Source organism: Scomber japonicus, chromosome 17 (genome assembly GCF_027409825.1).
Source record: "Scomber japonicus isolate fScoJap1 chromosome 17, fScoJap1.pri, whole genome shotgun sequence".
NCBI lineage: Eukaryota > Metazoa > Chordata > Actinopteri > Scombriformes > Scombridae > Scomber > Scomber japonicus.
Genome location: NC_070594.1, coordinates 1,227,280 through 1,240,550, shown reverse-complemented (window position 1 = coordinate 1,240,550; position 13,271 = coordinate 1,227,280). Strand labels below are relative to the sequence as shown.

Below are 13,271 nucleotides of genomic sequence, written 5' to 3'. Positions count from 1 at the left end.
GCCCTTTACATCACATGTAACTAAACAATTAGCATTAGCATTAGGAATCAAATGGACTTTCCATATTCCATACCATCCACAGAGTTCAGGACAGGTGGAACGTACGAATAGAACCATAAAGGACAAATTGATGAAGATTCATCAATCGACAAAAATTACTGGGATTGAAGCTTTACCTCTTACACTCTTGTCCATTAGAGCAATGCCTAACAAAACTACTGGTTTGTCACCACATGAAGTACTAATGGCCCGTCCTTTTCCTTTAGGTGTTCAGATGAATGCGAGACCAGCAGAAGACCTAACACAATTACAGGAACTGCAACAAAACTATGTTAAACATTTATTTTCTTTTGTCTCTGAATATTCTCAGCAGGTGATAGATTCTCTTCCCTCCCCAGCTGACACACCCACACATACTTTCCAACCAGGAGATTACGTCCTGGTCCGCAGTCTGAAACTGATGCGTTCAGGGACACCAGGAGATCATGAAGATTTAACTAAACAACAACTTTAGGTCCACTTACTAGTTTTTATATGATATTATATTATATTAAACTATATTATATTACATTAAACTATATTATATTATATTATATTATGTTATATTGCTTAGAAACATATGTGTTGGAGCCAAATGCTTGATTTTTGTTTTGATTAATATTGATTTTTTTTGTTCTTCTTTACTATTATTATTTATCTGATTTATTGAGATATTAACATGAAATATTCTGATTTGAATTATGAGTTGAGTGGATAATTGATGCCATTTCTCACCTCCGCCTCCTCTTTATGGACAGGTGACTGCAGCACCTGTGATATATTGGTGTTGGCTATTGGGGCTGGTGTGGCACTCGGTTTGCAGGCTAGTGTTGTATTTGTTTTTTTGTTTTGTTTGGTTTGAGCTTATGGAAAAAACACAAATGACCAGATTTGATCTGTCTGTCAATCAATCATAGCTGTGGTAAGAACCCTGAAACATATAAGTTTGTGGAAATAAAATGTCTTGAACATGATGGAGCGCATCAGACATGGATGTATGTGAACCGAGAGAAACAAGCTAATCTTTTATAAGAAAAGATAGCGCTTATAATATGAAACATTACTACTGGCAGAATGTTATTTATTCATTATTTGTATCTGAAGGATATTTATTGATATTCTGATTGTGAATTAATTATTTAATAACTCTGAATATGACCAGAGTGTTTTTAAATAGTGATTTGTTTTATTAGGTTGAATGTTTGAGGAATAATTGATATGATGTAACTCAATAAACTAAGTAAACTCATATCAAACCAGACGCTCACATGGAAATGATGACACATTATGTCAAATATAAATATGTTTAAAATGTGACAGACAAACTCTTCCTTATGTTCATTTGATCCATAACAACATATAATATCCATCCATAATAACAGTTAATGGAGGAAATAACATGAAAAGAAAAATGTGTCTGATAAATGAAGAAAGTTGTTTCTGTTTCTTTTGTTGATCAGACGGATAATTAACAGATTTTTAACTAGATGATGAATCAGAAAACTAAATATAACAGAGAGACACACTGGACTTTATTCTGTCATCTGTCTCCACTTCAAACTTGAAGCAACATTAGCAGCTGATTATTGTTATTGAGATGCTCTTTTATGGCCAAGCCAGGTAAATAAAGATATGTCTGTGTGTATGAACCATTCAAACCTTCCTACCATTCAATAACAGATAAATATAACATTCATTTCATCTAGTAGGAATAATGACTTCACTCATTCAACACTAACTTTAAAAAAGCATTATCCTTTAAACTTTATTATATTATATAGACTATAATCTATAATCTAATGATATTTAGTCCACTAAAACTAAAACAATGTACATGACTCAATGATGACTAAAACTACATTTACTGTTAAAATGAACCCTTAAATGTGACCTGAGAGTGTCCACCTGTGTGTTCATACCTGAGATTGATGGTTTAACTGAGTTTTACTTGAATGTATCGATAAGGAAGAAATGTCAACAACGATGAAACAAGGAATAATTAGCTTGAGAGTTGAAGAGTTAATATCATTTCAGGTTTTAAACAGCAACATACAAGATATTTCTATTTTTAAAGAGATGACACCATCACCTAAAAAAGAAGGATTTGAATTATTACATTTTATTGACTTAAACAATACTTTCAAAATAAAGTGGATTAAGCACCAAACTCCATCTGGTATTTTATTCCACATAATATTAGAGCTTGTTATGTCTATGTTGTGGTAGTCAAACTAGCCTGTGCTCCTTACACATTACATAAGGACACTGCACTTCTCACACGTTCACTAATTGAAACAAATTATAGTAGACATTTAAAGTGTTAGATGATTCATGATTCAAGTTTTAAATGTGATTTTCAATTTTTTAACTTCTAAATGATCCTGAGCTATTTTTCTGAGGGTTTGCTGAAGTAGCACCTTGCCAATGGTCCTGAATGTGAACCTGTAAGTGCTCTGGGGGGATGCATGTGTTCCTTTTAGTATGATAAGTAGAGAGCAGAATACTATCACTGCTAGTCAACATAGACTGGGACTGAGACAACCTTCATTCAAACCACATTCAAAGTGAACATGGCAAAAAAGTTTTGTAAAAACATTTTTTCCAGTATTTTTATCAATAACTGCTTATTCATAAAATTATGATTGATGTGTGATTATTACTGATGATATATACTGTTATGGGGCTAAGTAAGCAATCAACCCTGCAAATGAATGCTTAAATGTTCTGTATATCTGTTCAGACAAAGTGACAAATACAGAAATCCTGCTCCCAACATTTACCTAAAAACTTACTAAAATGTTAAATTTGAAAACTCTTTCATTTCTACATCAGATGCCTCCTAAAAAAATATCTGAGGGGTCAAAAAATGTTTTCCTCATTTTTTTCTATATCTGGGTCTTACAGGGTTAAAATGTACGGCGGCCTAATGATGCAAAAATTAAAATCAGTCACACTAAAAGTAAGTTCATGTATTTGTTTCAGAAGGTACTGAAGTTAAATGCAATAAATGGGTTTAGTTTGGAATAAAACCCACTTGATTGTCTTTTTTGTCCTTTTTCTCATTTTTAGTTTTGCTATTTAATGAAGCAAAATCATTTATTAGATTTCTCGGTTAATCGATTAAATAATTGATAGAATAATCTATTACAAAGATAATCGATAGCTGCAGCCCTAGTCCGTACCTGAGACCTGTCTGTCCATACCGTCAACATAAAGTTATAAACTAACGTTTAAATAATCGATTCTTGACTTTTGTGAATTGATGAAGAGTCGACTACGTCTGCATCGTGATGCATCGTATAATGGATATATTTCCCCTCCCCTAATATTAGTTAATCCAGTTATTAAACATGTTGAACACAGCTTTGGACAGAGGGCACACAGAGTACACTGTGGACATTTAATGTGGGTTTAATGGTTTGAGTTTGTGAATGCCGCGTCACTTGGTCGTGTTAAATATTGCTGCCACAAGGAATTGTGGGACAGTATTATCTCCTCTCCTTTCATAAAGGATGGTCAGGTGTACTCTGTGCTAAAGGAGGTTAGAAAGGAAGCACTGAATCATGGTTCCTTAGCATTTAGAGAATTCAACCAGCTCTTGTCATAGATGCCATTTAGATACTTTTGGGTCATTTCACTCAGTTAGGAAGCTTCCTAAACAAAAAACACTATTCAGCCTCACCCTTAGTTTTCTCCTTCACACCCACACACAGCTCTCCTCACACACATGTGGCTACAGTCTGCCTCCCCCAAAGTGATCTCTGATTGGTTTAGATTACATCACTCATAACATACTGAACATACCCAACAAACAGGACAGAAACCGACAAGAAAACAAAGGATCATGGTAAATGTAGTCTTTGAATTAATTTATCTGTAGTTTACAGAAAACACACTTCCTTTCATTATTGTACATTTATCTATATTTTAAAGTTCTCAACACCTACCGGAGAGTGTCCAGTCTCCAGTGTGGATCCTCCAGTCCAGCAGACAGTAACTTCTCTCCTGAGTCTCCTGGATGATTGTAGCTCAGGTCCAGCTCTCTCAGATGGGAGGGGTTGTAGCTCAGAGCTGAGGCCAGAGAAGCACAGCCTTCCTCTGTGACTAGACATCCTGACAGACTGGAAATATAAAAAGGTTGATAACACAATGGTTTAATGATATAAGTATCAGAATCCTACAGATGTTGTACAGAATATTTGACTTTAATTTGAATGTAAAACAGCAATTGTATAAAAAGTCAGAACCAACTTTATTGTCATTGTTCAGTAGAACAAGATTATAGCTGCTCTATCCTGACCTGAGAGTTTCCAGTCCACAGTTTGGACTCTCCAGTCCAGTAGAAAGCTGCTTCACTCCTGAATCCTGCAGGTTGTTGTTACTCAGGTCCAGATCTCTCAGACTAGAGGACTGGGAGCTGAGAACTGAGGACAGAGCTGCACAGCTTCCCTCTGAGAGGTGACAGCCACTCAACCTGAAGAAAGGGTTAGTAACAAACACAAAATGTTTTATTCAACATATTTGATATTGTTCAAATATCCAGTGTTTCATCCACTTACAGAGCTTTATGTGAAGCTTTGACCACTGGCAGCAGCCTCAGAAGAGCCTCCTCTGAAGCAGAGTATTTCTTCAGGTCAAACACGTCCAGATCTTTTTCTGATGACAGTAAGATGAAGACCAGAGCTGACCACTGAGCAGGAGACAGTTTATCTGTGGAGAGACTTCCTGATCTCAGGTACTGTTGGATCTCCTCCACTAGAGAACAATCATTCAGTTCGTTCAGACAGTGGAACAGATTGATGCTTCTCTCTGCAGACAGACTCTCACTGATCTTCTTCTTGATGTGTTCGACTGTTTCCTGATTGGTCTGTGAGCTACTTCCTGTCTGTGTCAGCAGACCTTGTAGGAGAGTCTGATTGGTCTGCAGTGAAAGACCCAGGAGGAAGCGGAGGAACAAGTCCAGGTGTCCATTTGGACTCTTTAGGGCCTCGTCCACAGCACTCTGGTAGAAATGTGCCTGAGATGTTGTTTGTTGTTCTGTCAGCAGATTGACTCCAGAGTTGATGAATGTCAGATGGACATGAAGAGCAGCCAGAAACTCCTGAACACTCAGATGGACGAAGCAGAACACCTTGTCCTGGTACAGCCCTCTCTCCTCTATAAAGACCTGTGTGAACACTCCTGAGTACACTGAGGCTGCTCTGATATCGATGCCACACTCTGTCAGGTCTGATTCATAGAAGATCAGGTTGCCTTTCTGCAGCTGCTCAAAAGCCAGTTTTCCCAGAGACTCAATCATCTTCCTGCTCTCTGGACTCCAGTGTGGATCTGTCTCAGCTCCTCCATCATACTTGACGTTCTTCAGTTTGGACTGAAGCACCAGGAAGTGGATGTACATCTCAGTCAAGGTCTTGGGCAGCTCTCTTCTCTTTCTTCTTTTCAACACATCCTCCAGAACTGTAGCAGTGATCCAGCAGAAGACTGGGATGTGGCACATGATGTGGAGGCTTCGTGATGTCTTGATGTGGGAGATGATGGTTCTGGTTTGCTCCTCATCTATCAATCTCCTGCTGAAGTACTTCTCCTTCTGTGGGTCAGTGAACCCTCTGACCTCTGTCACCATGCTGACACACTCAGGAGGGATCTGATTGGCTGCTGCAGGTCGTGTGGTTATCCAGAGGCGAGCAGAGGGAAGCAGTTTCCCCCTGATGAGGTTTGTCAGCAGCACATCCACTGAGGTGGACTCTGTAACATCAGTCAGGATCTCAGTGTTGTGGAAGTCCAGAGGAAGTCGACACTCATCCAGACCGTCAAAGATGAACACAACCTGGAACTCTTCAAACCTGCAGATTCCTGCTTCTTTGGTTTCAGTAAAGAAGTGATGAACAAGTTCCACCAAACTGTAGTTTTTCTCTTTCAGCCCATTCAGCTCTCTAAAAGTGAATGGAAATGTGAAGTGTATGTCCTGGTTGGCTTTGTCTTCAGCCCAGTCCAGAGTGAACTTCTGTGTTAAGACTGTTTTCCCAATGCCAGCCACTCCCTTTGTCATCACTGTTCTGATTGGTTCATCTCTTCCAGGTGAGGCTTTAAAGATGTCTTCATGTCTGATTGTTGTTTCTGGTCTGTCTGGTTTCCTGGATGCTGTTTCAATCTGTCTGACCTCATGTTCATCATTGACCTCTGCAGTCCCTCCCTCTGTGATGTAGAGCGGTGTGTAGATCTCATTCAGAAGGGTTGGGTTTCCTGCTTTAGCGATCCCCTCAAACAGACACTGGAACTTCTTCTCCAGGTTAGACTTGAGTTCACGTTGACACTTTTCAGCAGGAGTTCCTGAATGAACAAACAACAAATTAAATCAAGCAGATGGTTGTTGATTTCAGAAAAGGCCATCATGTCCAGGCCCTGCTGACCATCAATGGGGCCACTGTCAAACGAGACAGCATCACCAAGTTTTAGGGAGTGGACATGGCAGACAATCTGAACTGGTCCATCAACACCACAGCCCTCACTAAGGAAGTCCAGCAGTGCCTCCACTTCCTGTGAACTCCCCTCCATCCATCATGACAATATTCTACAGAGGAACCATCAAGAGCATTTTAACTCAGTGCATCACTGTCTGGTACAGTAGTACAGGAACTATACAGCTGCTGACCAAACAGTGAGAGCAGCTGGAAGGATCATAGATGTCTCTTTTCTCTACATAGAAGACATCTACACAGACTGGTGTGTCTGAAAGGCCACCAAGATAATAACTGACCCATCCGATACCTCTCACCACCTTGCCATCTGACGGAGGCTCCAGAGTATCCATACACGCTCTACATGATTCTGCAAAAGTTTTCCCCCAAAACTATCAGAAACCTGAACACCCTCCAAATGCACCTCGGATGTACAATTAAGTAACAACTGTTCTTATTTATTACTGCTTCTATATTTATTAGTGCCAATTTTATATTCTCTTTTTTTATCCATAGTGTTTTATTGTCTGTTCTTTTATATTTATTGTCTGTTGCTGTTTTTATGTGTATTAGTTATGGGGACACACAATTTGTTGTACTGCTGTGCAATGACAAGAAAGGCATTGGATTTAAATTAATTAAATTAACAGCAGAGTTTGAAATATAAACCTCTCCCATGTTGCCTCCATTTCCTCTCCATCATGTTAAATCTGTTAAAATCCTCTTACTGCTCTGCAGACGCTCAGCCAGCTCCTCCTGCTTCATTCTCCTCAGGAAGTGCACTGTGATCTTCAGAAATGCCTCTCTGCTGCTTCTCCTCTGCTCTTCCTCCTCACCGTCCAACACCTCCTCATCCTCACTCTGACTCTCTAAGCATTCTGGGTAATCTGGACTCAGAGCCTTCTGCATCTTCTTCAGCTCGTTCTTCACAAACCTGCTGATGTTCTCCTCCAGCAGCTGGAACACAATCAAATGTAAATGTAACTGGTAGAAGTCAACATCAGATGATCAGTGACAGACTGAAAAGCTGCTGGTCTACAGAGTGCAGCATGGAGACTGTTAGGACCAGAGTGGTAGTTTAGTATTTAGTCTGTGGCTGTTGTAGTTAGCAGTAGTAGCTGTGCTTTACATTTACACACCATAAATATGGAGTCCAGCTGTGTTTGATGCTGCTGGACAGACTGACCACTGAGAACCTCTGAGCTCTGCTGATGAACTCTGTGAAGAAAAGATGAAGTCTCAGAATAAATAATGACACTCAGTGTTAAAGGTGTTGTGTTCTATCACAGTGGATCCAGGTAAAACACTCGGCTGTTCTGTCTGACCTCTGATCATTTGTCTCTGTAAAGACTTTGTACCTCTGTTTAAAAACTGTTATACACATAAAGTTTGTGGTTTCTAGAAAAGTGTTTGTAGGAGGAGTGTGTGTGTTTGTGTTTATGAGGACATTGTGTGTAAAAACTGTTTCAGTCAATCAAACTTCTTCTTATGAGAGTTGGATAATAACAGACAAACATTTTACAGTCTGACCTCTGATCAGCTGACTGATGTCCATGTTTGAAGTTAATAAGTCGACCATTAGACCAGTCACTCTTCATGGACACACAGCTGGGTTCAGGAGAATCTGGTCTCTGCTGATGGATCCTGATGGAAACAGAGAAGAGATAAAACAAGTGTAACTACAGTGTTGATCCTGAAGATTGTGTGTTTTGTTGGACGACAGCTACGACACATCAGGTGTTTCTACATAAATCTGCAGTAAGAAACTGATCCACACAGCTACAACTAACTGACATTGTTAGCTTGGCTAACTAGCTTAGAGAGCACAGATGCATCTCTGATCTTCCAGGACACAGTCTGCTCAAACATGATCTCCTGCTATGAGTTTGGTCTCATTTCTATCAGAACTAACAACACTGGGCTCATTACATTAACTCTGAAATGTGGGACCACAGTGACATCAGTAAGAAGAAACCTGCAGTCAGACAATCAGTCAGAACGATCATATCAACCTTAAAACATACTGAGATCTGATGATGTGGTGCTGTACTTCATGTTTTTAACACTACAGAGAAAGAATGAGAAGTGGTTCATGACTTCATGACAAAGACTTCAACATTTTCTGAGGTGTGATGGAAACTAACAGAAACAAAGATTTTACATTCTTACCTCTGATCAGCAGATTTATGTTCATGTTTGAACTTCTTAGGTTCAGGTAGGCTGAGTTCATCAGAGTCTGGTCTGTGCTGCTTCTCTGTCCTTCAACACAACACACACAGAGTTTTGAGTGTGAATAATGATGGTGGAGTGATGTGAGTGGAGAACAGTGATGGACAGTTAGAGATCCTCATCTCACCTCTGAGCTTTGGTCTGGCTGTCATGTTCCCCACACAGAGAGCTTTTAGAGGGAGGGACTCCCTCCTCTCTGTCCTCACTCTGATCCATAGCAGAGAAACACCTTCACACAAACACAACAACATGCTCATTCATTACAACCAGCTGCACATCACACACACACTGCTGTCTATCACACTGTCATTCTTTATTCTACCACCAGATGGCGCCACAGTTAGTCATTACTGTGAGATTTCCACTGTGGATACATGTTGAAGAAACTGCATTAACTAGATTCCTTTTCATACAGTTGTATTTTTGTCCACTACAGAGCTCATATGCAGCAAGTTATAGTTCACTTGTGTTTAAAAACTGATGACATGCATCTATTTTCATCCAGCTGTGTGTCAGAAAGAAGAAAATACTCACCAGGTGAATTCAGATCCACATGTGATCACAGAGTGGTTCTACCTTCACCTGTAGAGGAAACACAGAGAGAAGCTGCAGCTGATTCTCCTTCATCAGTCCTTCATCATCAATCTGAGGACGCTGTCACACTCTCATAACTTCACAGTCAAAGTCCAAAAGCATCAAGATGATATTAAAGCAGTGAAGCTTGCAGCAGAGTTCAGCTCCAAACACACAGGAGGAACCTGCCAAGACTCTCTGTGAGGACATGAACCAATCTGACAGATTTCACTGGAAACTCATGTTCATCTGTCCACAAACTAATGTCACTGTTGTCTGTCTGATGGAAACAGAACCCCAAAGAACTGAACACACACTGAACAAATGTCTTTCACAGTTTTCACATCAACACTTCACACTATGTTATTAAAATAAGGCTGAAACTTTTTATTAAACTATGATACAAACATTTTTGCAGGATCAGTCAAATGCTGACATTTCCTCCTCCCTTTAATTTAAGGTTTTATGGAGTTGAGGACACATACCGTTGCATCCCTAGTCCGGAGAAAACAGCAACTGCAGCCTCTCAACAGTTTTCCTCTTTTCTGTTAATTCTAATCATACAGCTGCTCTTCCCTTTTAATTATAAATGCTCTCTTTGCAAAAGCACTGAAAAAGCCAATGCCCCTCCCCCACAAGACTTTTAACAGAATATATGTCATTTCCTGTATTCTGGGTTATTTACATCTGTTATGTATGTATGTTTTCTATTATTTGCACGTCAAGTCAATCTATCACTGTGGTGTGCACGCGCCCCTGCCTGTTCCCCCCTGCTGGAACGGGCACACCTCGACTTTCTGACAAAATGACGCACATTGAAGCTCGACCCGCCACTGCTTTGGAGCCAGTTAAGACTCTTTTCTGTCCTGCAGTCTGGAAACAGCTCACACAAACATTTCATACTTTCAATCTCCACAAACAGCAGCTACCACAAGAGTTCAGCCTGTCACGTACACATTCATGTAGTCACGTTTCACTGGCTGCAGACACGTTTCAACCCCATATATAGTCATGTCTTCCTGTTCACTTCCTGTTATTGCGTTTTAGATTATTTGCTGCGTCACACATTTAACTGAAGTTAAAATAACTTTATAGAAGTAACATTAACTTTATAATCGAATCAATTTGTTGAAAAAATAAATCGTGGTTCAAACATTTTAAAGCATAAAATTCAGATTATTGGAGACTTTTTAAGAATACAGTTAAGAAATGAACATAAGTCATCAGTATAACTTCCATCTGTACTGTTATCAGATCATTTTAACAACTGCTGACACAAACATGATGAAACTGTTGCTTACGTCACATTTAGATGCTGAAAATCATGTGAATCAAGCTGATGAGTGAAGGTGAAATTAATCCGCAGCTTCAAGCAGGAAACCAACCAGAAGAAGAAAAAACAGTGACAGTGGGAGGGTTTTGTTTTTTTTAATCTTTATTTAACCAGGAAGTCTCTGGAGTTTTTTTATTCAACAGTTTTTATTTATACAAACATCATGACACCAAGATTATTAAGTTGTTATAAAGGAACAGCTGAAATACAGAAAAGACAAATAAAAAAACAAATTATTAATTGAAATTAAAAATGAAATAACATTAAAAATGAAGTTAAAAGTGATGTTAGATAGAATTTATTGTCATTGTTAAAACCAACAAAAAACAGTTTGGCAGTTTCAGCATGGCAGTACAATAAAAACAGAACATAGACAAAGTTAAATAACATGCATTCATTCATCAACTAAAATAAAGAAATAGAATAAAATAGAATAGAAGTCAGTCCGGTGAGTGTAGAGCAATCATTAGTCAGTAACAGTATGGAGTGATGGATGTGAAAGCTGGTGGGAAGAAGCTGTTTTTGTTCTGGTGTTTATTGTCCTGTATCTTCTCCCAGAGGACAGAGGAGAGAACAGAGAGTGTGTGTCGTCTCTGGACAAACAACTGGCTTTCTTTTTCAGTCGGCCCGTGTAAATGTCTGTAAGTGAGGACGGTGATGATCCGATGACGCTCTCCGCTGTCCTCACCACCCGCTGCACATCTTTTCTGTTCTCCACTGTGCAGCTGGAGAACCACACAGTGCAGCAACAGCTCAGTAAGCTCTCAATCACTGACCGCTAGAAGTAGGTGAGCAGGTGATGAGGGAGGTGGGCGTGTTTTAACTTCTTGAGGAGGTTCAGTCTCTGTTGGGCCTTCTGCACCTTGTGTGAGATGTGCGTGGTCCAGGTGCGGTCGGCCGAGACGTGGACACCGAGGAATGTGAAGCTCTCTGTCCTCCCAGTGTATGGAGAGTGTGCTTTGATTTCTTAAGTCCACTATCGTTTCCTTGGTTTTAGAGGTGTTTAAGTCCAGGTTATTGTGAAGACACCAGTTTGTCAAATGCTGAACCTCTTCTCTGAAGGCTGTCTCCTTGTTGTTTGATATCAGTCCTACTCTGGTGGTGGAGTCAGCAAATTTGACAATGTTGTTATGGAGCTTTTCCTCTATACAGTTCTAGCTTGACTCGTCTCCATCAGGGATAGTATCTGGTACCTGCTGCTTTTTTAGTAAGAAGAAGCTGCAAAGACACTGGAGTTTGTTCAAAGGTAAATTCTATGCTAGAAATATTGTTTAAGTAGTGTATGTTACCCCTCTTCTAATGAACTGATAGCACGTTTACTTGGAATGGAACTGGAACTGGAGAAGACATCAGCTTGTGGATGTTTTCATGTATTCTCATTTTCGATGAGCAGCCTTGAAGCAGTTTCGGTTTTGCACAAAGCACAAGTGGATGTTGCACTTGTGCCGAAAGACGTGTGTCATTCCTGTACAGTATGGCATCTTGCATCTGGTAGCCTCTTTCTTTTCATCATAATTTGGCATGTGATCAACCATGTCATACTGCACTTCAGGGAGAGGCCTTACATCCTGAACTGGTCTGTGAGTTCGTCTTTGGTGGACACGCTGTGGTTCTGGAGACATGCTGGGTCTTCCACGTTTTATGGACTCTCACCAGACACTGGGCCACATTCATCTTGAAGTGGAGGAGATCCTGGAGGACTTTGGTGTAGATATTGGCCCTCTTGGTATCCAGCCTGTACTCCAACCAACTGCTGACCACAGACATGTCAAAAGCATGTGTAATCATTCTCAGGGTTCACTTTTTTGACCTAATTTCTGTACGGTACAGACTGACCAGTTGATCAAGCAGGTCAACGCCACCCATTGCTTCGTTGTATAGCTCAACCACCATCAGAAATTGGGCTTTGTCTTTTGTCATACCGTTTGACCAGTGCCACCTTACCATCATGGCTTACAACTTCATCATAGCTTCCCTGCAGCTTTTTGGCCATCTCTTTGTCAGACTGTAGAGGAGGCCTGGCAAAGTGAGAGACCCTTGCTGTCCCAGCAGCATGAATTTTCCTCTCATCCAGCAGCTCCAGAAGATGGTACACCACTCCAGCTCCAAGTCCTAGCTGCATCAGGAAGTCGTCGGCCATGCCAATTTTCCCGTATTTTCATCACTCCCATAGCAAGGTGGAGACATCGAGCTCCTCAAGCTCACAAGACGATTGATTTCAAAGAGATGATTCATAATGTGAGTGATGATTCAGTAATATGAACACTTTATGTCTGGACACTATTTTCCTTTCAGAGAGTTAAACTCTTTCACTTCTGCTCGTCCCCCAGCCAATGTGATGATGTCTGGGAGCAATAAGACATATTTAAATGATATTGTTTACCTGTATGTTTGTATATTCTGCTGTTGTTCAATGAAGTAAAAACAGAGAGCTGAGATGTACGGAGTCCTGCTGGTGTCAAAAACAAACAGAAAACCAAAAGCTTCAAGTTCAAACTGGTTTTTATTTTAATAATCAGATCAATGTTACAGAAGCTCGTTGTGTTTGCTTCTGCTTGAATTTTAACCAGCAATGAAAATAATGTTACTCAAACTTCTCAAAGTTATTTATTTACATCTTCACACACAGGAAGAGACTC

General features: G+C 40.0%; 1 protein-coding gene across 1 annotated transcript in view; it reads right to left on the bottom strand.

The window, feature by feature from the left end:
- The window catches only part of LOC128377455 (NACHT, LRR and PYD domains-containing protein 4C-like), a gene marked incomplete at its 5' end in the record, with an annotated part of 28,066 nt that extends 20,349 nt beyond the window's left edge, over positions 1-7,717 (bottom strand). Inside the window, 5 exons of the mRNA XM_053337406.1 lie at positions 3,987-4,160; positions 4,340-4,513; positions 4,599-6,369; positions 7,226-7,454; positions 7,637-7,717. Coding sequence (XP_053193381.1) covers positions 3,987-4,160; positions 4,340-4,513; positions 4,599-6,369; positions 7,226-7,454; positions 7,637-7,717 — 2,429 coding nt within the window. The remainder of the gene's footprint in view (positions 1-3,986; positions 4,161-4,339; positions 4,514-4,598; positions 6,370-7,225; positions 7,455-7,636) is intronic.
- Positions 7,718-13,271: the final 5,554 nt, after the last annotated feature.